General features: G+C 40.5%; 1 protein-coding gene across 2 annotated transcripts in view; it reads left to right on the top strand.

Moving 5' to 3' along the window:
* LOC131820329 (conserved oligomeric Golgi complex subunit 2-like) overlaps positions 1-22,900 on the top strand; it is a 31,553-nt gene that overhangs the window by 5,615 nt on the left and 3,038 nt on the right. Inside the window, exons 2-4 of one of the 2 annotated variants that reach the window (XM_059155871.1) lie at positions 15,427-15,588; positions 16,721-16,783; positions 19,005-19,085. In XM_059155871.1, the coding sequence (XP_059011854.1) occupies positions 15,427-15,588; positions 16,721-16,783; positions 19,005-19,079 (300 nt within the window). In that variant the 3' untranslated portion in view covers positions 19,080-19,085. Of the gene's footprint in view, positions 1-15,426; positions 15,589-16,720; positions 17,352-19,004; positions 19,086-22,900 lie in introns of those variants that run through there. The other variant, XM_059155870.1, reaches the window with a different exon arrangement.

The following is a 22,900-nucleotide window of genomic DNA, read 5'->3' as shown; positions in this document are numbered from 1 at the left end:
AGTTGATAAAGTCGGTACCAACCAGGATGTGGTAAGTCGGCCCAGCTGTGTGTTTATATTGGAAAAAGCAGGAGGGATGTTGGGGGACTTCTCTTTCCTTGAGTGCATGGGATCCTTCTTTTCTTTCTTTTTAGGTTTTAATCTGTCCTTCTCTCGGAGAAGGATCTCAGAGCTAAGCATTCGCTTCCTGGTCACATACTTTCTTGCTTTCTCTTGCTTCCCCATGTTCACATCATGCCCATTTCTCCTTGCTTTTGATTTTCTAATTCACTCTTTGTAGTACCATAAAACTTATTTAAATAAAATGTTGGCCTACTAAGTTATTGATTATTAGTAAGTTCTTTGTTCAAAATTTGAGAGCAAGAAGTATTATGTAAATATATCTTTTTGTTATTTAACTAGTCTTACAACATTTAGCATCAAATTTCTTGAAACATTTAAACAAATTAATCACAAACTGGGGTTTGGGCTCTTTCTTTCTTTTTTTTTTTTTTTTTTAAGTAATCTGTATACCCAACATGGGACTTGAACTCAAAACCCTGAGATCAAGACCTGCACGCTCCAGTGACTGAATGAGCCAGGTGCCCTTTGGGCTTTTTGTTTTTAAGTTCCTCAGGTGAGGGGGTGCCTTAGTGGCTCAGAGGGTTAAGCTTCTGCCTTCAGCTCAGGTCATGGTCTCAGGGTCCTGGGATCGAGCCCTGCATGGGACACTCTGCTCAGCATGGAGCATGATTCCCTCCCTCTCTGCCTACTTGTGATCTCTCTCTCTGTGTCAAGTAAATAAATAAAATCTTAAAAAAAAAGTTCCTTAAGTGATTCTAATGTGTGACCAGTGTTGAGAACTCTAGCACTGGATAATTCCTTTAAATAGCTCAAGAAATTAATTTTGAAAAGCGAACTAAAAGCCTACATAGATTATGATTGGTGTTAAATTGAGGGGAAAAAAGAGATAAAGAGAAGAAATCAGCTGGAACAGAGCGTAATTAGGTACTCAAATATTTGTTAGATGGATAAATACATTTACGGAATGTAGGGTTTTTTTTTTTTGTCTCTTCATAAATATGTCAAATGGGTATATAAATTCAAGAAAGGAGTTTGATATAAAATTGATGAAAATGTTAGAACAGAAGTTTTTTAGAATTTCAGTGTTACTATTTCATGATGCTTTTAAGATGATCTCTCTGTAGATGGTGGGAAGATCTTGTTAGCATATGTTTTTAATTTCTCAAGCTTGAATAATTTAGTCACCGAACAAAGATTTAGAATGAGTTTTGGGAGACACAAGTCCTAGATTATGTCCCCACCTAGCTGGGTCAGAGATTTGAGAGCAGGGGCTGGAGGGAAGAGCTCCAAGGACATTTTTGTATACATGCTGATACCTTGGGCGGGAACACTCTTCCCACACTTCCTGTGGCTAGCTCCTTTGTGTCATTTGGATTCAACTCATTGTTCTATATTTCCTGGTTCATCCAAGTTAAAATACATCCCATTTGTCACTCAACCTTTACTGTGTCCTGTTTTCTTTTTAGCTGTGATCACTATTCATTAATCACTATTTGATCACTGTTCATTAATATAATGTTTGTTTACATATTTATTTTCTCATTTCTGCATTAGAATATCTGCTCCTTAAAAGCAGAGACCTTGTCTTTTCTTTTCATGACTGTGTCCCCAGGTCTTAGAGCAGAGCTGGAGTTGCATGATAAATATTTGAGGAATATTTATGGGATATACAGGGACATTTATTCATCTCTGTTGTCCATTGTTTTCAAGAATGGTTGGAAACACACACATACGTGAGCTCACACAATCTATGTCTTTCAACCCCTCTGTAGTGTGCAGATTAGTGCTTAACTATTTTGGTTTTTTGTCTCGATGAAATGGGACATGTTTCAGGGCAGAGCTCATAAATTTCATATGCCCTCTTAGTACTTCTCATCTTTACAGAGTGATGGTTCTGGGGATTCTGCTTCTCGTGGAGATAGTATATAGTGATTTTATAAGTCCATGTATCTGGGAAGGAGTGTTTTACTTCTTGGCAGCTTAGAGAACTTCAATCTTTCCAAATTCCATGTAATTTTCATAGCATTAAAGCTACTAATTTCAGATTATTGGTAAGTTTTAAATGATTAATTCCCAGGTTACTTTGAATTAGTCTTTGTTTGCCATCCCTGATTGCAGCTAGTTAGTAAAGTAGCTAAACTTTTAAACTCTACTTGGTTTTAATTTTGAGTGATGTCACTGCTTCTCTGATGGTTAATGGTTCTTAATTACCTGCAGCTTGTCTGGTTTGCTCATTTATTTTCCTGTGTTCCAACACCTCTTGTGATCTCCCAACTTCTGGCCTTTTGGGGGATTTGTACTTGAACTGGGTTCAGATAGGAAATACCCCTGAGTACAAAGAGAAGATATTTTTCTTCTAACTTCACTATCTCCTATTATTAATGTATTACATTGTTGTGGTACATGTGTTACAACTGATGAACCAGCATTGATACAGTATTAATTAAAATCCATGGTTTACATTAGGGTTCACTCCTCTTTCTATAGTTCTGTGGGTTTTGACAAATGTATAATGTTATTTACCTACTGTTGGTATCTTACAGCCTAGTTTAATTGCCTTGAAAACCCCTGTACCTCATCTATTTGTTTCTTCTCCTCTCTCTGCACCCTCCTCGCTCACCCCTCAGCCTGGGATCTTTTGACTGTCTAGAGTTTTACCTTTTCAGAGGCACCTGGCTGGCTTAGTTGCTAGGGCATCTGACTCTTGATCTCGGGGTTGTGAGTTCTAGCCACCACATTGGGCATAGAGATGACATAAAAAATAAATAAAAATAAAAATGTTGGTTAATTTTTACCTTTTCCAGAATGCCATAGAGTTGGAATCATATAGTATTTAGCCTTTGAGACTGGTCTTTCACTTAGCAATATGCATTTAAGGTTCTTCGAAGTCTTGTGGCTTAATAATTCATCTTTTAATTGTCGAATAATCCGTTGTGTGGGTGTGGCACAGTGTACCTGTTCACCTACTGAAGGAGATTGGATTGCTTCCAAGTTTTGGCACTTCAGAGAATAAAGCTGCTGTAAACATCCGTGTGCAGGTTTTTGTGTGGACACTAGTTTTAGGCTCTTTTGGGTAAATACAAAGGAGCACAATTACTGATCTTATAGTGAGAATGTGTTTAGTTCTGTGAGAAACTGCCAAGCTGTCTCACATAGTGCCTCCGATTTTGTATTCTGACCAAACAGTGAATGAGAGTTCGGTTGTCCCACATCCTTGCTAGCATTTGGTATTACTAGTGCTTTGGATTTTTTATATTCTACGTGATATGTAATAGTACCTTGTTTAAATTTGCAATTTCTTAATGACATACAAAGTTGAGCATCTTTTCAGATCCTTTTTTTTTCTTTTTTAAAGATTCTATTTATTTATTAACAGCACAAGCACACGGAGAGGTAGCAGCAGGCAGCGGGAGAGGGAAAAAAGCAGGCTCCGCTCTGCCGGGGGCCCAGTGTGGGGTTCAGTCCCAGGACCTGAGCTAAAGGCAGATGCTTAACTGACTGGGTTTCCTAGCCACCGCTCTTTTCACATTTTTAAATTAGGTTTGATTTCTTGTTGCTACTAAGACATCTTTATATTATATTTCTTATTTTAAGTCCTTTACCATGGGTGTGTTTTGCAAATATTTTCTCTACTCTGTGACTGGTCTTTTCATTCTCTCTCTCTCTCTTTTTTTTTTTAAGATTTTATTTATTTATTTGTCAGAGAGAGAGCGAGCGAGAGTGAGCACAGGCAGACAGTGGAAGGCAGAGTCAGCAGGTGAAGCTGGCTCCCTGCGGAGCAAGGATCCCGAAGTGGGACTCGATCCCAGGACGCTGGCATCATGACCTGAGCCGAAGGCAGCTGCTTAACCAACTGAGCCACCCAGGCATCCCGTCTTTTCATTCTCTTAACAGTGTCTTTTACAGAGAAGTTTAATTTTAACAAAGTCCCTCTCATCAATTTTTTTCTTTCGTAGATCATGCTTTTGGTTTTATATCTGAAAAGTCATTGCCAAATCCAAGGATCCCTACATTTTTTCTTATGTCATCTTTAAGAAGTTTTGCATTTTACGTTTAGGTTTTGTGAAAGGTGTGAAAAGTTTGTTTTTATTCTTTTCATTTGTTTGATTTGTCTTATCAATGTCCCATTGTTCGGTTCCATTTGTTGAAGACTGTCCTTCCCATTGAGTTGCCTTTGCCTGTGTGTGTGGATGTTTTTCTGGGCTCTCCACTCTGTTCCAAGCACCTGTCTCTTTTGCCAGGCACCTTCTGTCTTAATCACTATAGCTTTAATAGTAAGTCTTGAGATTGGGTGGTGGCAATCCTCAATTTCCTTTTTTTCCCCGCTCTTTAATATTTTGTTGACTACTCTGGGACTCTTGGTTTTCCAGTTTTCCATCCAAATTTTAGAGTCAACATGTTGGTATCCACAGAATAACTTCCTGGCATTTTGATTGGGATTGCATTGAGTCTGTCGATCAGTTTGGGAAGAACTGACCTCTTAACAGTATTGAGTGTTCTTACCCAAGATTATGGACTTTCTTTCCACTTCACATCTTACCTTGCTTGTTATCTTTCATCAGAATTTTATACTTTTTCTCATATAGATCTTATGCATATTTCGTTAGATTTGCACCTAAGTATTAATTTTTTTTGGTATGCTAATGTAAATGGTCTTGTGTTTTTAACTTCAAATTCCACTTGTACATTGCTGGTATATACGAAAGCAATTGACTTTTTAAATTTTTTAATTAAAATTCAATCTCGTTAACATATAGTGTACTTTTAGTTTCATGGTTAGAATTTTGTGATTCATTGGTTGCATACAACACCCAGAGCTCATCCCAACAAGTGCCCTCCTTAACACCCCTCACCCAGTTACCCCAACTTTCCCCTCTCCAGTAACCCTCAGTTTGTTTCCTGTAGTTAAGTCTCTTGTGATTTGCCTCCCTGTCTGTTTCTATTTTTCCTTCCCTTCTCCTATATTCATCTGTTGTTTCTTAAGTTCCACATGTGACTGAAACTATATGGTATTTGTCTTCCTCTAGTTCCATCCATGTCCTTGAAAATGGCAAGATTTTGTTCTTTTTGATGGCTGAGTAATGTGTGTGTGTGTGTGTGTGTGTGTGTGTGTGTGTGTGTGTATGTATACCACATCTTCTTTATCCATTCATCTGTTGATGGACATCTGGGCTCTTTCAATAGTTTGACTATAAACATCGGGGTGCTTTTGCCCCTTCAAATCACTTTGTGTACTTTGGATAAACATCTAATAGGGCAATTGCTAAGTCGTTGGGTTGTTACATTTTTAACTTTTTGAGGAGCCTCCATACTGTTTTCCAGAGTTGCATTCCCACCAACAGTGTAGGAGGATTCCCCTTTCTCCACATCCTCGCCAACATCTGTTGTTTCCTGACTTGTTAATTTTAGCCATTTTGACTGATGTAAGGTGGTGTCTCATTGTGGTTTTGATTTGTATTTCCCTGATGCTGAGTGATGTGGAGCCCTTTTTCATGTGTCTGTTGGCCATTTGGATGTCTTCTTTGGTCTGTTCATGTCTTCTGTCCATTTCTTGACTGGATTTTTTTTTTTTTTTTGTTTTTTGGATGTTGAGTTTGATAAATTCTTTATAAATTTTGAATACTGGCCCTTTGTCTGATACATCATTGGAAAGCAATTGACTTCTGTATTTTAACTGTGTATTGTGCAGACTTGCTATAATCACTTGACTAGTTTCAGGAGGGTGTGGGGTGTGAAGTCTTTGTATTTCCTGTAGACAGTCATGTCATCTGTGAACAAAGTTTTATTCTTTCCCAGGTTGTATACCTTTTGTTTCCTTTTCTTACCTTATTTCATTAGTTTGGCCTTCCAGTATAGTATTGAATAGTAGTAGTAGTAGGGACATCCTTGCCTTGATTCCCTGTCTTCTATTTTCTCAGTATTAATATCATGTTAGCTGTGGATTTTTGGAGACATTCTTTATCAAGTTGAGGAAGTCCTCCTATTCCTAGTTTCCTGAGGGTTAATAATGAAGAGGTGTGGATTTTGTTAAATGTTTTTTTTCCTCCCTTCATTGATATGATCATGTGATTATTTTTCTGTTGATATGATCACATTGATTTTCTAATGTTGAACATCTTCTAATGTTGCATACCTGGAATAAATCCTACATGAACCTGGTGTATAATTTTTTAATATAGTGTTTGCTTTTATTTGCTAATTTTTGTTGAAGATTTTTGTGTCTGTGTTCATGAGAGATACTAGTTTGTAGTTTCTTTTCTTGTAGTATTGGTTTTGGTGTCAGGGTAATAATGATCTTCTAGAATGATTTAGGAAGTATTCCTTCTAGGTTTACTTTCTGGAAGAGATTTTAGAGAATTGTGTAGTATTCCATAAATGTTTGGTTGAATTTACAGTGATTGGGATTGTTAGCAGTAGCCCTCCCTTCTTTCATCTGATATTAGTAATTTATGTCTTCTACCTTTTTTTCTTTGTTTGCCTGGCTAAGGGTGTATCTGTTTTATTGATGTTTTCAAAGAAACAGACTTGGGGTTTATTGATTAAAAAAAAAAAAATCCTGGTTTTAATTACATTAATTTCTGCTCTAATTTTTATTTTTTTCTACTTCCTTTAGGGTTTTTTTTAAATGATTTTATTTGACACAGAGAGAGTCAGTGAGAGAGGGAATACAGGCAGGAGGAATAGGAGTCAGAGAAGCAGCCTCCCTGAGCAGGAAGCTCTGATGCAGGGCGCTGTCCCAGGGCCCTAGGACCATGTCCTGAGCCAAAGGCAGATGATTAACCAACTGAACCACCCAGGAGCTCCTCCTTACTTTATATTTGATTTTGTTGTTGTTGCCTAAAATGGAAGCTTAGATTATTGACTTTAATCTTTTTTTTTCTAATATTTGCATTCAGTACTGTATTTTCCCTTTAAGCAGCATTCCACACATTTTGCTACATTGTATTTTGTTGAGACTGGTCTCCTGTCATTTAGAAGTGTGTCATTTAATCTCCATGTATTTTGGACTTCTTCAGCTATCTTCTGTTACTGATTTTTAATTCCATTGCGGTCTGAGAACATACTTGGTATAATTTTTATTTTTAAAAATTTGTTGTGTTTTGTGGCCCAGAATTATTCTGTCTTGATGAGTGTTCCATGTGAGCTTAAGAAGAATGTGTGTTGCACTATTACTGGGTGAAATTGTCTGTGTACATCTGTTGTACAGTAATTGATGGTGGTGTTAAGTGTGCCATGTCTGGACTGAATGTCCACATTTGTCAGATACTTGTTGCCCTGCTGCTGGATCGGCCCATTAATGATGGAGAAGTGTTGAAGTCACCAGCTGTGATAATGGAATTGTTTATTTCTCCCTGCAGTTCTGTTAGGTTGGGTCTCACCTGTGTTGATCAGGCACACATACGTTAAGGGTAATTGTGTCTTCTTGGTCAGTCGATTTCTTTATCATTATGTAATGCTGCTCTTTATGCCTGATAATTTTCCTTCTCTGAAATCTGCTTTGTCTGAAATTCATGTAGCTATGCCATTGTTCCTGTGATTAGTGTTACTTTGGATTTTTTTTAATGTATCCTAGCATTTAACTTGTTGATATTTAAGTTGTTTCATTTTTCATCAAAATATAATTCACAAAGCATAATAGTTGCCATTTTAAAGTGTACTCTTCTCTGGTTTTTAGTATATTTACTGTGTATATGGTACATACGTCACTTCTGTCTAATTCCAGAATGCTTCCATCACCCGAAAAATAAACCTCTTAGTTCCAATTCTCCCCTCCCCTTATTCCCTGGCAATCATGAATCTACTTTCTGTTTTTATGGATTTGCCTTTTCTGGAACATCTCATATCGGTGGAATTGTATAACACGTGACCTTTTGTGTCTGGCTTCCTTTAACCTGAGAGTAGAATGTTTTCAGACTTCATTCGTGTTGTAGCATGTAACAGTTTATTCCTTTTTATGGTTGTGTAAGAGGCTCTTCCACATTTTATGTATCCATTCATCAGTTGATGGACGTTGGGTATATACTCTTTTGGCTGTTACGAGCAGCGCTGCTGTGCACATTCATGTACAGGTTGTGGCAGAAACATCTGTTGTCAGTTCTGTCGGTGTCATACCCCTAGACGTAGAACTGCTGGGTAATTGTACGTGTGTAACTTCTTGAGGAGCTACCGAGCTGGTTGCTGCCTTAGCCACACTGTTTTACATTCTCACCGACAATACAGGAGGGTTCCAGCTTCTCCGCCTTCTTGCCAGCACTTTTCTTCTTTTTTTTTTCTCTTTTTCTTTTTCTTATTTTACCATAGTTGTCCTAGTGGGTGTGACGTGGCATCTGCATGTGCTTTTGATTCGCATTTCCCCAATGACTAAGGATGTCGAACATCCCGACATGTGCTCTTGACCGTCTGTGTATCATCTTTGGAGAAATGTCTATTCAAAAGTCTTTGGCTTGTTTTTAAATTAGGTTATTTGTCTTTTTGTTGTTGAGTTCTAAGAGTATATTTGCATATTCTGGTTATTAGGTCCTTGTCAGACAAATGATTTGCAGATACTCTCTCCCATTCTGTGGGTTGTCTTTTCATGTTCTCCGTAGTGTCCTTTGACACATGAATGTTTTTATTTTGATCAAGTTCAGCTTATCTAATATTTCTTATTGCTTTGTGTATCATGTCTAAGAAAGCTTTTCCCGATCCAAAGTCATACAGATTTTCACCTGTTTTCTCTGAGTGTTACAGTTTTTACTCTTACATTTAAATCTTTGATCCATTTTGAGTTATATTTTTGTGTATGTGTGATGTTGCTGTTCCAAGTTTATTCTTTTGCATGTAGATATTCACTTGTCCCAGTAGTAGGCACTCGAAAAGACTGTTTTTCCCCCCATTAAATGGTCTTGGCATCCTCGTGAAAAATCAGTTGACCATAAATGTATGGGTTGTAAATACTTTCTTTTGAATACTTGGGAAATCTACACTATAAAGTAAAACCATTCCTAAAGTAGTAAAACCATTCTGGGTTAAGTGAAATGGGTCTCTATTATGGCACTGTGAGTTTGGGTTTGCTTTTCACAGCAAACGCTGCCTAACCCAGTATTCACAGATGTTCTGAGTTATTTAGTCATGTGTTATGCAACTTTTGTTTATCTGAGAACAAATGCATAAATGGTAAATTGAGTATTAATATTACCTAATAGCATTTGTTCACTGAGGCTAAGTTATATGATTCATTTATTTATTTATTTATTTAAGATTTTATTTGAGAGTGAGAGAGTGCGGGAGCAGCAGGAAGGGACAGAGGGAGAAGCAGTCTCCTTGCTCAGCAGAGCGCCTGATGTGGAACTCAAACCCAAGAGACTGGGATCATGACCTGAGCCAAAGGCAGATGCTTAACCACATAGGCACCCCAGTTATACAATTTAGAATGCCATAATGAAGTTCAAGAACTTCAACAATGTGTAACTGAGGCAGGGAAAGTGATCGACCTAAAGGTATACAGTTGGTGAGTAGGATGGCCAGGATTATGAACCGAGACCCCCTCCCGTGATGTACTACATAACTATGATGTAAGGTCTGAAATGGTCTCAGGAGAGAAAGGTCCAGGCTAATTTGGTCACCAGTGTAAGGTGCAGGTGGCTCTCTGTAGATGACTGTGAAATTACGGTTTGGTATGAAGTCCTTCTCTCTGACACTAGCAGGGTCAGTCTTTGGTTGATTAACTAAAAAAGTCAGTTTAAACAAGTACTCTTAGGGAATGGTACATACAGTTTTTAGCATTTAATTGGAAAAAATATATGTACATTTATTCTCCATTGAAACAGTGCCAGGTCTTTTCTCTGGAAACTGGCCTGCAGATTAGATTTCTGAGTTATCACAGCACTTGGGTCGCTCAATAGGTTAGGCATCTACCTTCGGTTCAGGTCATGACCTCGGGGTCCTGGGATGGAGTCCCGCATTGGACTCCCTGTTCAGCAGGGAATCTCCTCCCATTGCCCCTTTCCCTGCTCATACTGTCTGTCTGTGTCTCAAATAAATAAAAAGAATCTTTAAAAAAAGCTTTCTATGTTGTCTTTTTTTGCATTCAGTTTCAGTTTCTTTAACTGAATTGAGTGAGAATCCTGTGATCCCTCCCTCCCTGCCTGGTACTTGGTCATCTCACCCATACCTAACTTAGCAAAAATTTTCTTATTGATTTCTTTGTATACAATCTTTCCAAAGTAGCTGTGTTAGTTTTCAAAAGAACAGTGATTTTTTTTTTTTTTGCAGTCATATTTTGTTGGTTTACATAGTGTTTAATGAAAAGTAAGTGTAGGTGTCCTTAACTAGTTTGGGAATCATCACATTTGATTCTTGCTGACTAAACAGGTCATGGTGTAGCAGAGTCACAGGGGAATTAGATAGTAATTTATTGCCTCTAAGCATATAAGCCTACTGGGGTATCACAGTATTGTAAAGGGGAAACACAGGATAGCTAATCCTGTGAGACCAATACTTGGAAATAGGTTATGAAAGATTTGGAACATCTGTTCAATGGGACACTCAGCATGCACATAAAATATTAATAGAAATGTATGTGTTTTATGTAAAGACATTCAAGTTATATTTTTAGATGGGAAATTTTTTTTAATAGAATGGGTTTTTATTTTTTATTCTTTTTTTAAGATTTTATTTATTTATTTGACAGAGAGAGAGAGAGGTCACAAGGAGGCAGAGAGACAGGCAGAGAGAGGGGGGAAAGTAGGCTCCCGGCTGAGCAGAGAGTCTGATGTGAGGCTTGATCTCAGGATCCTGAGATATGACCTGAGCTGAAGGCAGAGGCTTAACCCACTGAGCCACCCAGGTGCCCCTAGATGGGAAATAGTTTAGAAGAGCATGAATATTTGTGTGTGTGTGTACACACATACATAGAGAAGGTCTGGGGTTTCCATTCAAGATGGAAAAAACCCTACAACTAGCTGAGTGACTCCTACACATTAGGTGAGTAAGGAAAAAAACCTATGTTGAAGTAAGAATCAGTCTTGCCATAAACCCCACCCCTGGTACAGCGACCTGGGATTGGGAGGGTACTCAAAACCCCAGGCTTCTCCTTGAGGGGCAAAGGGTTTGAGCCCCACTTCTGGCACCCCAACTTCCAAGACGTACATCTAAGAGACAAGACCCCAAAACATCCAGCTTTGAAAGCCATCAGAGCTTGCACCCATGAGACCCACAAGGCTATAGCAAACGGAGAAACCGTTCTTAAAGCAGTCGCGCGAGTAGACTGACCCACCCTGGAACTCAGCACAGAAGCAGCAGACTGAAATGGGTTCAGATTTCTGTGAAAGAGGTTCATTTGCTTATCTTAAAGCCCTGAGGGGCAGGCATCTAATTTAACATGGATCTTGGAGCCTAGTAAGGTATTCTCCAAAGATGGAGCTGATGGGTACCATCTTTGCGCTGTCCCTCTACCTCGCTTCTGCTTTCTGGTATCTCCTGGAAAGGAGCTTGAATGCTCATATGATGCCCTGAGGTTTGCAGTTGCTACCCAGGGTATACCTCTAGATCACCTGGCTCTAGCGGCCAGCAAGACTCACACTCACGGTAGTGAGTATCACAGTATTTACAACAACCAAGACTTGGAAATAACTAAAGTGTCCACCAACGGGGTGAATGGATAAAGAAAATGTGTGTGTATACGATGGAATATTGCTCAACCATAAAAAGAAGGAAGTCTTGCCATTTGCAACAACATGGATGGACCTTGAGGATATTGTGCTGAGTGAAATAAGTCAGACAGAGAAAGAGAAATACTGTATGATCTCCCTCACATGTGGAATCTAAAAAACAAAACAAAATGAAGTCATAGAGAACAGATTGGTGGTTGCCAGAGGCGAGGTTGTGGAGGAAATAGATGAAGGGGTCCAGTGGTATAGACTTCCAGTTAATAAGATAAGCCTTGGGGATGTAATGTACATCATAGTGACTGTAGTAAATAATACTGTGTATTATTGTATATTTATTTTATTATTTTTTATTAGAAATATGTATTATTAGCCCTGAAAGACCCGCGGATCCCCTTACCCAAGAATCCAACACTGCCACTGGATGCAATCAGCAAGAGGTTCTTTATTGTTACGCAGGCGCCTGCGGGTGGTCAGCGCGTGCCTGCGGATGGTCAGCAGCTCCTGCTAGCTGAGCACACCAGGCTGGGGTAGTGCAGGATTTTTATGGACAAACAAGTTTCAGGAGGGGCTGAGCTGACTGATTGATAGTTTGAACAGGCATACTTGGCGTCAGTGGAGTGGATCAGGGGTCCCACGTGCGGAAGCAGACAAAGCAATCTTACAGAAGCAGAACTGGCCGGTTAGCCCACGCATGCGAATGAAAGCACTATCAGGATATTGAAGGCCTGGTTACTATCAAGCCAAGGCCATTTTCCCTTTAATGAGGTCCTAACATAAAGACAATTGGGAGTCTCTCCTGGTGAAATGTTACATTCCTGCTATCAAACGTAAGGTGACTTCTTTGTTGTAAATCTCAAGGACATTTGCAAACCAAGGGAGACTCCTACCCTGCAGGACTGTGATTTCTGCAAGTTAACTATTTATAATGCTACACATATGGAGGGGAGCGGGTGAAGGAGGGGTGCAAGGCGCCAGCTTTTGCTTTGTCCTCAGCCAGCCTCTTGCTCCTTAGAGTTGAGGGTTTAAGCAATTTTTCATTTCTTAGCAAAGCGTTAGAAGCATTATTATACAGAAGCCAGAAACAGCTGGGTTAAACATAGATTTTCGCTATTTGTTATCCTGTTATGCTGCTTGCTGACTCCCTTACCTATCGTCAGCTAGCTACAGTTTCTCAGTTAGCATAAGCTGGTTATAAAAAGAATGTTAAAAACTTATAGGCTATAGTATAATTCTGACCTGGGGTCCTTCAGCCCCAGGGTTACAGGTCTGTGAATTGTCAGGCTTACACACTTCCCAGCACTCACCGTAGTACATACCTTCCCCAATGTCCACAACCCCACCACCCTCTCCCTACACCCCTCCCCGCAGCAACCCTCAGTTTGTTTTGTGAGATTAAGAGTCTCTTATGGTTTGTCTCCCTCCCAATCCAATCTTTTTTTTTTTTTTTAAGATTTTATTTATTTATTGGACAGACAGAAATCACAAGTAGGCAGAGAGGCAGGCAGAGAGAGAGGAGGAAGCAGGATCCCTGTTGAGCAGATGTGGGGCTCAATTCCAGGACCCTGTGATCATGACCTGAGCTGAAGGCAGAGGCTTTAACCCACTGAGCCACCCAGGTGCCCCCCTCCGAATCCAATCTTGTTTCATTTTTCCTTCCCTACCCCCACACCCCCCACTTTGCCTCTCAAATTCCTCATATCAGGGAGATTGTATGATAATTGTCTTTCTCTGATTATTTCACTCAGCATACCCTCTAGTTCCATCCACGTCATTGCACATGGCAAGATTTCATTTCTTTTGATGGCTGCATATTATATTATATATATATATATATTTTTTTTTAAGATTTTATTTATTTATTTGACAGAGATCACAAGTAGGAAGAGAGGCAGGCAGAGAGAGAGGAGGAAACAGGCTCCCTGCTGAGGAGAGAGTGAAAGACCCTTTCCCCAAAGTGTCAATGAATTAACCGCTCTTTTGCTTTTCTGTAACTGCTTGGCTTTTAGGATATAATTAATTAACTGCTCTTTTGCCTTTCTGTAACCGCTTGGCTCCCCCAACACAATGATAGCTGGTAGTTTCATAATAACTGTTTCTTAGCAAGATATGGCATTCCCTGCAAATAGCCTTCTCATAAAATATGGCCTAATACCTGACCACATAGGCAGGGGGCCTCATAGTCACGTTAGTCACGTAGGCAGGGGGCTGCATAGTCACGTAGACAGGATATCTTTCTGCTGAGTAATAAGGTCTAACTTCCCCTCTTTGTTTCCCCTTCCCGCCTTTTTCTTCGCAAGCAGGGGTTCTTCAAAAGCCAATCCACTAACACCAAGTATGCCCTTTTTCAAATGTTCAAATTGTCAGCCAATTGGCCCCGTCCCATCCGGGACTTGTATGTACCTGTCTATAAAAATCCTGCACCACCCCAGCCTGGTGTGCTCAGCTAGCAGGAGCTGCTGACCACCCGCAGGCACCCGCGTTACAATAAAGAACCTCTTGCTGTTTGCATCCTGTGACAGTGTTGAATTCTTGGGTAAGGGGATCCGCGGGTCTTTCAAGAGTCTGATGTGGGGCTCGATCCAAGGACCCTGGAATCATGACCTGAGCCGAAGGCAGAGGCCTTAACTCACTGAGCTACCCAGGTGCCGTATATTATTATATATTTAAAGTTGCTAAAGCTTAAGAGTTCTTAGCACAAGAAAAAAAATGTGTATGTTTGGTGATGGATGTTAACTAGTCTTAGGGTGATCATTTCACAACAGATAAAAATATGGAATTTTTATGTTGTATGCCTGAAACTAGCATGTGTCCATTATATGTCAGTTTCTTTAAAAAGTAATTGATATTTTATTTTTTTAAAAATTATTTATTTATTAGACAGAGATCACAAGTAGGCAGAGAGGCAGGCAGAGAGAGAGACAGGGAAGCAGGCTCCCTGCTGAGCAGAAAGCCCAATGTGGGCTTGAACCCATAACCCTGGGATCATGACCTGAGCTAATGACAGAGGCCTTAACCCACTGAACCAGCCAGGCACCCCAAAAGTAATTTATATTTTAAAGAGAAAGACTATGGCACCTGGGTGGCTCAGTCAGTTAAGCGTCTGCCTTCGGTTGAGATCTTGATTTCAGGGTCTTGGAATGAACCCTGGCATCAGGCTCCCAGCTCAGCAGAGAGCCGGCTTCTCCTTCTGCCCCTCCTCCCACTTGTTCTCTCCGTCTCTCTCTCTCAAATAAATAAAATCTTAAAAAAAAAAAGTAAAGAGAAAGACCAAAAGAAAGTCTAGAAGGATGTGAATTGCTGTGTTAAATAGCGAAGAAAAATAAACATTAACAATGCTTAACTGCAGAGCATTCAAGAGTGGGTGATTTTTTTTTTTTCTCTCTTACATAAGTATTTCTTGGTTGGTTGAAAGTTTGACAGTGAACATTTGTTACCTTTAAAATTAAGAAGAAAAAGCTGTTTCTATTTTGAGAAGATCCTCTTTGAAATGTATAATTAAAAGAAATAAAATGCCTGTAGAGTTAGGCAACAGGAGAGAATAGTCTTGGTGAGGGGTCCCCTTTCCCATAATCTTAGGAAGTGAGCAGACCCCCTGATGTCCTGTGTGTGTTCCCCTGCAGTAATACGGCCTCTTATTCTTTCTCTGATCTTATTTTTCTATGTAAAATGTGGTATCAGTGCAATCATTTTTTCTTTCTGGTTTGATTTTCAGGAAGATTTCGATGTCGATCACTTTGTGTCTGACTGTAGGAAGTGTGTCCAGCTGGAGGAACTAAGAGGATATCTGGAACTCTACTATAAACTTCTTAAAATAGCCATGGTCGAGCTCATCAACAAGGATTATGCAGATTTTGTCAACCTTTCCACAAACTTGGTAAACCTGAAATTCACAAGTCCTACACACACACACACACACACACACACTTTCTCTCTCCTTCATATTTATTAAAAGGGCAGAGTTTTTAGATGTCTGGGCAGAGTCCCAACCCCACCAGAAACTTGAAGAAATTACCAATTTCATTAATAAAAGAACTAAACTTTTTGGAATACATTTTTTTGTTTTAGTTTTTATTCATTTAAGGTTGCTCTAGTTTGATTATGTTTCAAATTCATTAGTCAACAGTGAAAAGTAAAGGATAATAATCCCCAAGGGGTTGTTTTATTAGTTGCTAAGTGATTACCCTGAAGTCTTCCTTGATTTAGACTAATTTGTAGGAGCAAATGTCCACCACTCTTACAATGTTTAATTTAATCCCAGGTATATCTGTTAGCCAGAGCTAGGTTGAGGGAACATTGGCCAATATTGATATTTAAAAATTTGGTTTTAAAAAAATATAAGAATGATTTGCAGTGAGCTTATCAATTGTTTGTAAAAGCCATTTAGAAATGTTGAATTTTGTTACTTGGCAGAAAAGTCTCCTTGTTGATGCTTCATTTTGTTTTAAATCTGTTTGTCCAGAGAAGCACAGAAAGTTGCAGCTCCGTGGGAATTTGAAGAAGCATTAAAATTAATGATGCACTTTTGCTTTTGGGAAATATACCACTAAGATAAATATCCCAATAGGATTAAAAACCTAGAAAATTTTACTTCTGTTTAATTTCTATTTTTCTCAAGGCTTATAATAATGTTTAAGAGAGACGTAGCCCATCAGACTTTCACATCAGCTGGCTGAGTATCATCAATTACAGACAGAGAACTGTTCACCTTCTGTGAAAATTTTTCACATTCATTTAAAATGTCATCTAAAGGCAAATTGTTCTTAAGGAAACTTTCGTTTCTCATGACTTCCCTTATTTTTATAGTTCCATGTATTTCAACAGATTTTTTTTCATATTCTATGAACATTAATGGCCAAATAACACTTCTGTTGTTTAGCTAGTTATGTAGCAAAATACGGTTGTGCCAAAAAAATAACTTAAATCTGGTACTGCTTTGATCGTTAAATAGATACGTCACTATTACTCCTTATCGTGATGTGTTTGTGCCAACCTGGTTTTGCCTTTAGGTTGGCATGAACAAAGCCCTCAATGAACTTTCTGTGCCTTTGGGACAGTTACAAGAAGTTCTGGTAAGTCCCCAATTAATGAAAACAGTCTGCTGTGACGCCTGTTGTCCTCGTCAGCTTTTCTCTAAGAACTCTTTTCATCTGTTAGTTTGGTGGTACTGGTGGTTGTATTTTAACGGTTCATGATTATAATATTCACCTTCAGAAGATTTGTAAATGATTTTGTTTTTGCATATGCTAAAAACCTAAAAAAACATGTTCGATTTGAAGAAGACATATTCTCAGAGTAGTCAACCTTAAAATGTCAGGGGAGAGGAAGCATATTTCCAAATTCAACTTATTAATGCCACTTTGGTCATATGTAAGTGGTTTCTAACTTACGAATGACTTGTATTTTAACAGTTTGTAATCTTGTAAATATCCCCCCCACCCCACGTAATCTACATGTGGTTAGGTTCCTGGGCTGATCTACAAAAACTCTGTAATCCCTAATGGAACTGAAGGATAATATAAATAAAATGTAATACTTAATAAATGTTACATTTGCATGTTCTCTCAGAAAAATCTCTGTTGTGGGAATGGGACTCCCCACCTCTAAGCCATTGGGAATAGGAACTCCACCTGGGTGAACAGTGGAGGGGCTGTTGTGGCATCACTTCTAACAGAAAACTCTGCTGCCCTGTCTCCCCCCCCCCGCCCCACCCCCCGTCTGTGTCTGGTGCCCTGACTTACGGCCTCTGTCCATTCTGATGCCCTGTCGTAAACTTGTCATAAACGACACCATCCTTCCTTGTGTGTCTCCTCTAGCTTGAGTGGTCTCATGTGTCCCTCCCCTAAGACAGTGCCTGCATCCTAGAGAGAATATAAGGAGAACATAATTTAAGGGAAGACACAGTACATGGTTAGAACCAAGAAAAATACGGAGTAATGGAAATATCAGTGCTGAGAAGCTTAGGGGAGGGGCAGGCAGGAAAGAGTTCGTGAAACAGGTAAATATCTTGAGTTGTGCCTTGAGGTAGCCAATACTTTCCATGGTTTATGTCTCACTTGAATTTTACAAAATCTTGTTAAAGGTACTTTTCCTTGGAATGGAAGGGATTTTCATGGTCCGCTGTTGGATTCCACACCAGCCGCTGTGGGGCTCTCCCACTGCCTCCTTGGTGTGCCTCTTCCTTCCGGGGCCTCATAGTGGTGTTGTTTCCCAAGCCTAGCCTTCCTTTGGCCTCCCACTCTTCTCTCGAACCCCCTCCCTGGAGGCAGATTTGCTCTACTCACACAGGCTCCCGTCCCGCCTCACCCCCTGCCATCGCTGTATCCCCTCCCTTTTCCATGGCCTGTTTTTATGGCCACTTTGGTCCTGCTCAGCCACAGGCCTGACCTGCCTTTCTGGTCCCAACTCTGAAGCTGTTCTGTGAGATTCTCAGACCACTGAGGGATATGACTATATCTGTCTTCATTGCATCCCTGTGGGCTGCCACAATACTGACGTCCAGGAGGTGTTTCATAATGTTGATGGTGTGAATTAATTCACCTTCCTGTGGAATTTTTGTGATATGCCTACTTCATTCTAGTTGTTTCTGTTAACCTTTGTTTTGGCCCTAATTCCTAATTATCTCTTTATTCATTAGCTTCTGGACATGTTTCTCTACCTCTGTGCTCTGCCTTTTTCTGGTCTTCTGTTCTTCATTCTTGATTCCTGGTATTTCCATACCCACATTTCATCATCATGCATCAGTGTTTTGACATTCTTTCGTTCTCCAAAATATGCAGAATCTAAAGACCTCATCTCAGTGAAGTTGGCCCTCCATTCCTATTTCTGCTTCTCTCCAGAAGGAAGCCTGCAGTGCACATGGCTGTGTGCCTGTCTGACCCTGCCCCTGAGTGTGTGCACTTACATCTGCTCCCCATCCCCTCCCCACCTCGGCAGCTGTGTACACATGGCTTTCAGAGTCTGATTCGAGCCCCATCACATTTCCAGACTCTCCTGTACTTTGCTTCATATTATCTGTTCTCCATTCTAAGCCTCCTCATCCCCATAACTTTCACTGTATATGTGTCATTCTTCTTCTGGCCATGTGACCCTGCCTTCGTGTCATTATGCCCCCAGATCATGAGTCCCCTCAACAGTAACTGTGTCTGGTATATCATGGTATTTTTTTTTTGTCAATATCTGCATAGTACTGGTGCACATGTATTAAGTTCTGTGGAATTGAATGAGATGTAGGAACTTGATAATGTGACAAAACAATGTCTGTAATACGTTTTCTTTATTATTCTTTTAAAGAGTCTCAGGTCACCAGTCAGTGAAGGAATTCGGGCAGTAGATAAACGAATGTGTAAACAAGAGGACATAAGGTAGAAAAAGGTACCCTCCAGTAGATGTCTTATGCTGCATGCCAGTTGAAGCCCTCTCCTCTTGTCTCCGCGAACTTGTGAGCACTATTCAGCTTTTTTTCTTTTTTTCTAATTTAGCTTTTTTTCAAAGCTCTCACGCATGTGCATTTTATGTATTATGTCACGTTATCTACCTGAAATAAGAAGACAGAATTTCAGAGGTACCAACACGATCTCAAGATCACCCACTTTTTCCAGAACAAGAAACAGTGATAACTGTTGTCGGTGCAGCGCTTGACAGTTAACGACTGTATAAATTGTCAGCGGCCCTGTAAAGAAAATAGGCCTATATTAGAGACTAGGGGAGAAGTGGGCTTTCCAAAGCAAACTCAGGATTCTGCCGTAGGTTTGTTGTCATTTTCTGATCCTGTGTTCTTTATGTTCTGGTGTTCACTTTAATTTTTTTGATTCCCAGTAGTTAGCATGCGGTGTTGGCTTAGTTTCAGGTGTGTGAGACAGGCAACGGCTCTGTACATCTGAGGGCTCACCCCGGGAGTGTGCCCCCTTAGTGCTATCTCCAGTTCCAAGTGTCCCCGATATCATTCATGATCATAACGATGTAGGGGCACAGCGGGCATTGGGAGTCTGGGCTTCTGACTCTCGCCTGCTGCTCTGTACAATGTTTTCTATGTGTATTATTAGCATATTTGTTAAAATCTCAGTGGGGAGAAGCCTGTTTGAGGGACCTTCTGTTTAATTCGCCTCTGGATCTCCTCACAGCTTTTGTCCAAAGAATGCTTGTCGTGCCCTTCCAGACAAAACAGTAAGCTTTGTGAGAGCAGGGTGTATTTCTTGCTTTATTTTCTCATGCCCCCCCCCGTCGGAATGAATGTCGAGCTCCCAGGGGTGTTCATTATTATTTATTGAATGGATGACTTTGTATTTTTTTGTTCTTTAAGGATGAGAGTTTTCATAATGTCCCTCAACCTCTTTGATAATATTTGTAGTGTAAAAGGTCTTTAATGATTTGGTGCTTGGGCATATAGGTATATGCACATGTAAACTGAGAGGGCCAGTACGATCGGAAGCCAAAGTTAAAACATGAATAAAGGGCCATAAGAAAACAAATGGAGGGGTGCCTGGTGGCTCAGTTGGTTAAACGTCTGAATCTTGATTTTGGCTCAGGTCATGATCTCAGGATCATGAGATTGAGCCCCGCATTGAGCTCTGTGCTCAGCAGGATGTCTGCTCGAGATTCTCTCTCTCCCTCTGCCCCTCCCCTGCACGCGCACATGCAGTCTCTCTCTCTCTCTCTCTCAAATAAACAAATCTTTTTAAAAAAATAGGAAAGAAATGCCCATAGAAAGATTCAGGATGGGGAAAAGAAGAAATAAGAGTATTGAATATGAGAAAGCAAAGTCTAGGGTTTTTTTTTTCCTCTATAAACTTGCAATAGAATATGGAAGTATGCTTATTCTAGAACTAAGATTGGCATTCTTGAGAATTCTGTGTTTCATAGAAATATTCAAAATATAGCATGCCCTATATATTTGAAGTTAACTTTTGGTCTTATATTTTCCTGCATTTAGCATGGGAAATAAAGATGATTAAGAGTAAAGATGGTGACGTTTTTTGTTTGCTTAATTTTTATTTTTATAGATGTGTGTGTGTGTTGAGGCTTATACAAGTTATTTGATCAGTTGAAAAGATTGAAAAAATCTTAAATTCACAAAGTTCTAAAGAAACCTCTGCACTAGAAGCAAGCAGGTAAGCTTTTTTTTTTTTTTAACTAAGTAGCACATAAATTAATACTTCACATCCAGTCTAATTAGGCGTGGACGGCTTAGTTAGAATTCATTTCTAAACAAGAAGAAAATCCAGGTTTGTGGCTATAATGTAGCTCCAGGAGAGTGGAGAGCATGAAATGGTGAAATCTATAACACGTTCCTATAAACCCTTTGGTTATAGACCACAGTTCCAACACGTCATTATGCTTGCAGTGGAAAAGTATATTTGGAATCACCTTCCCTGAGGACTAGCAAAGTCCTGTTGAACTTTAAGCTATACCTACCATTCATCTTGGTTTTTCTCCATCTCATTTTTTTTCCTAGACATGCCCAGAGTATTACCATTGATGTATTTTGCACCAGCATTATATTATTATGAAACAGTATAGGACATATCCAGTTGAAATTTACAAACAGGAAAGAAAAAACTTATGAAATAGGAAAAAGATGATGGCTCTCTTTGTTATACTGTGATTGTCTTGTTCCCTTCCTGGTGTGAATTTTCAATTAGCCAGGGTAGATGAGTGACTCAGAAAATGAGTAGTTAGGTCCTGTCAGCACCGTGAGACTCACAGTGGTGCAGTGGGAGTAGCTGGGGCTGGTCCTACACATACCAGCTGGGCTGCCTGCGTCAAGGTCGCCTGGTGCCCTGAGTGCTCTGTTGTGTGACGCTAACAGTCCCTCCCCTTGCAGGCGGAGTTAGGTTTCTAAATTTTAGGAATTAAGGTTTTAGATTTGGAAGGAACTTGAGAGACCATATGCTCCACATGTCTCATGATGGAGATTAAGAATGGACACATCCCAAAGGAAGCGATTCTCTGGTCCTAGGTCTCTGCCCCCTTTCACATCAAGGCATTCAACTAAGTGGTCAGCCTCCACTATGCTTGTATCTCTAGCCCGTTGCACTCGTGCTTCTGCCCCGTTCGTCCACACTTAGCAGACATTCTGCACGCGGCCCTTCTGCAGCCCGTGTGTCTCCAGCGGCTCTGCTTCGCTGCGGCCCTTGGCAGCGCCTGCAGCCCCTCCAGCCATGTCCACATTCGGCCCCTGGGGAGCTGGCCCTCCAGTGTTCTTCCCATCTTTGCTGTTGCTGCTGTGCTCCTCGGATAGAAACACCTCAGAGAGCTCTGTGTCTACAATCCTGTCCCTGTGCAACACTGTCCTTGATAAACAGACATTGTGCGCTTTCTTGCTCAGAATTACCTTGGAGGACTTTTTTCTCCCGAAGAGCAGCTCTGAGCTCTAGAGTCAGGAAAGCCAGAGTAGCGTCAGCGCATGGTAAATCCATCATGCTCTGCCAGGCCCAGAAATGCTGAGAAAAGGATAAATAGGAAATGCGCATGGGATCAGTCAGTAGAGGTTGGGATTAGGCTTTGGCACTGTTAGTGCCAAGCGCTTGCCTTCCCTCCACACCAGTTCTGATGCTCTGGGACGGGGCACACCGTGGCAGGTCTCCAGAGATTTTGGGTTTCCTTACAGTGTGTTTCCTCACTACCTGACTGCCCATCCTCAGATGTGGGATGCCTCATAGAGCCCAGCAGGGGCTTTGGGGCCTTTGTTGTGGTTTTTTTTTTTTTTTTCTTTCACTGTTCGACTTCCTTTTGAATGGGGTTGACGCTTTCTAATGTGGGGGGCAAGAGGGAAGTGTATCCAGTCCACTTGATGGAAGATGCACTGTGAGTGATTTCTCACCAGCTCCCGGAGCACCGAGCTTGCTCTTTCTGCCGTTGGGTAAATGTAAACTTGGAGTCCGCTGCTCTGAGCGATTTACCAGGTTGCTGCTAGGCGGTCAGTTTTAGCTGATTGAGGAGACAGCAGTAGTTGGTACTGGGGAGGTACTTGGGAGGGAGAATGAGGCAGGCGGAGAAGAAGAGGGGGCTTCGGGTATGAACGGTAGGACAGGGAAGAGAGAGGAGGGGGTTAGAGAATGGGAGAAGAAGGTAGAAGAAGGGCACAAATGGGAGAGCCCGAGGAACGTGGTGGAAACATGCAGTTGTACCCACACTGACCTAAAATAGCTCCATCCCCTTGCCTGGGCCCTGTGGCCCAGGCCAGGCTG

Source organism: Mustela lutreola, chromosome 18 (genome assembly GCF_030435805.1).
Source record: "Mustela lutreola isolate mMusLut2 chromosome 18, mMusLut2.pri, whole genome shotgun sequence".
NCBI classification, from domain to species: domain Eukaryota; kingdom Metazoa; phylum Chordata; class Mammalia; order Carnivora; family Mustelidae; genus Mustela; species Mustela lutreola.
This window is presented reverse-complemented; position numbering and strand designations above follow the sequence as displayed.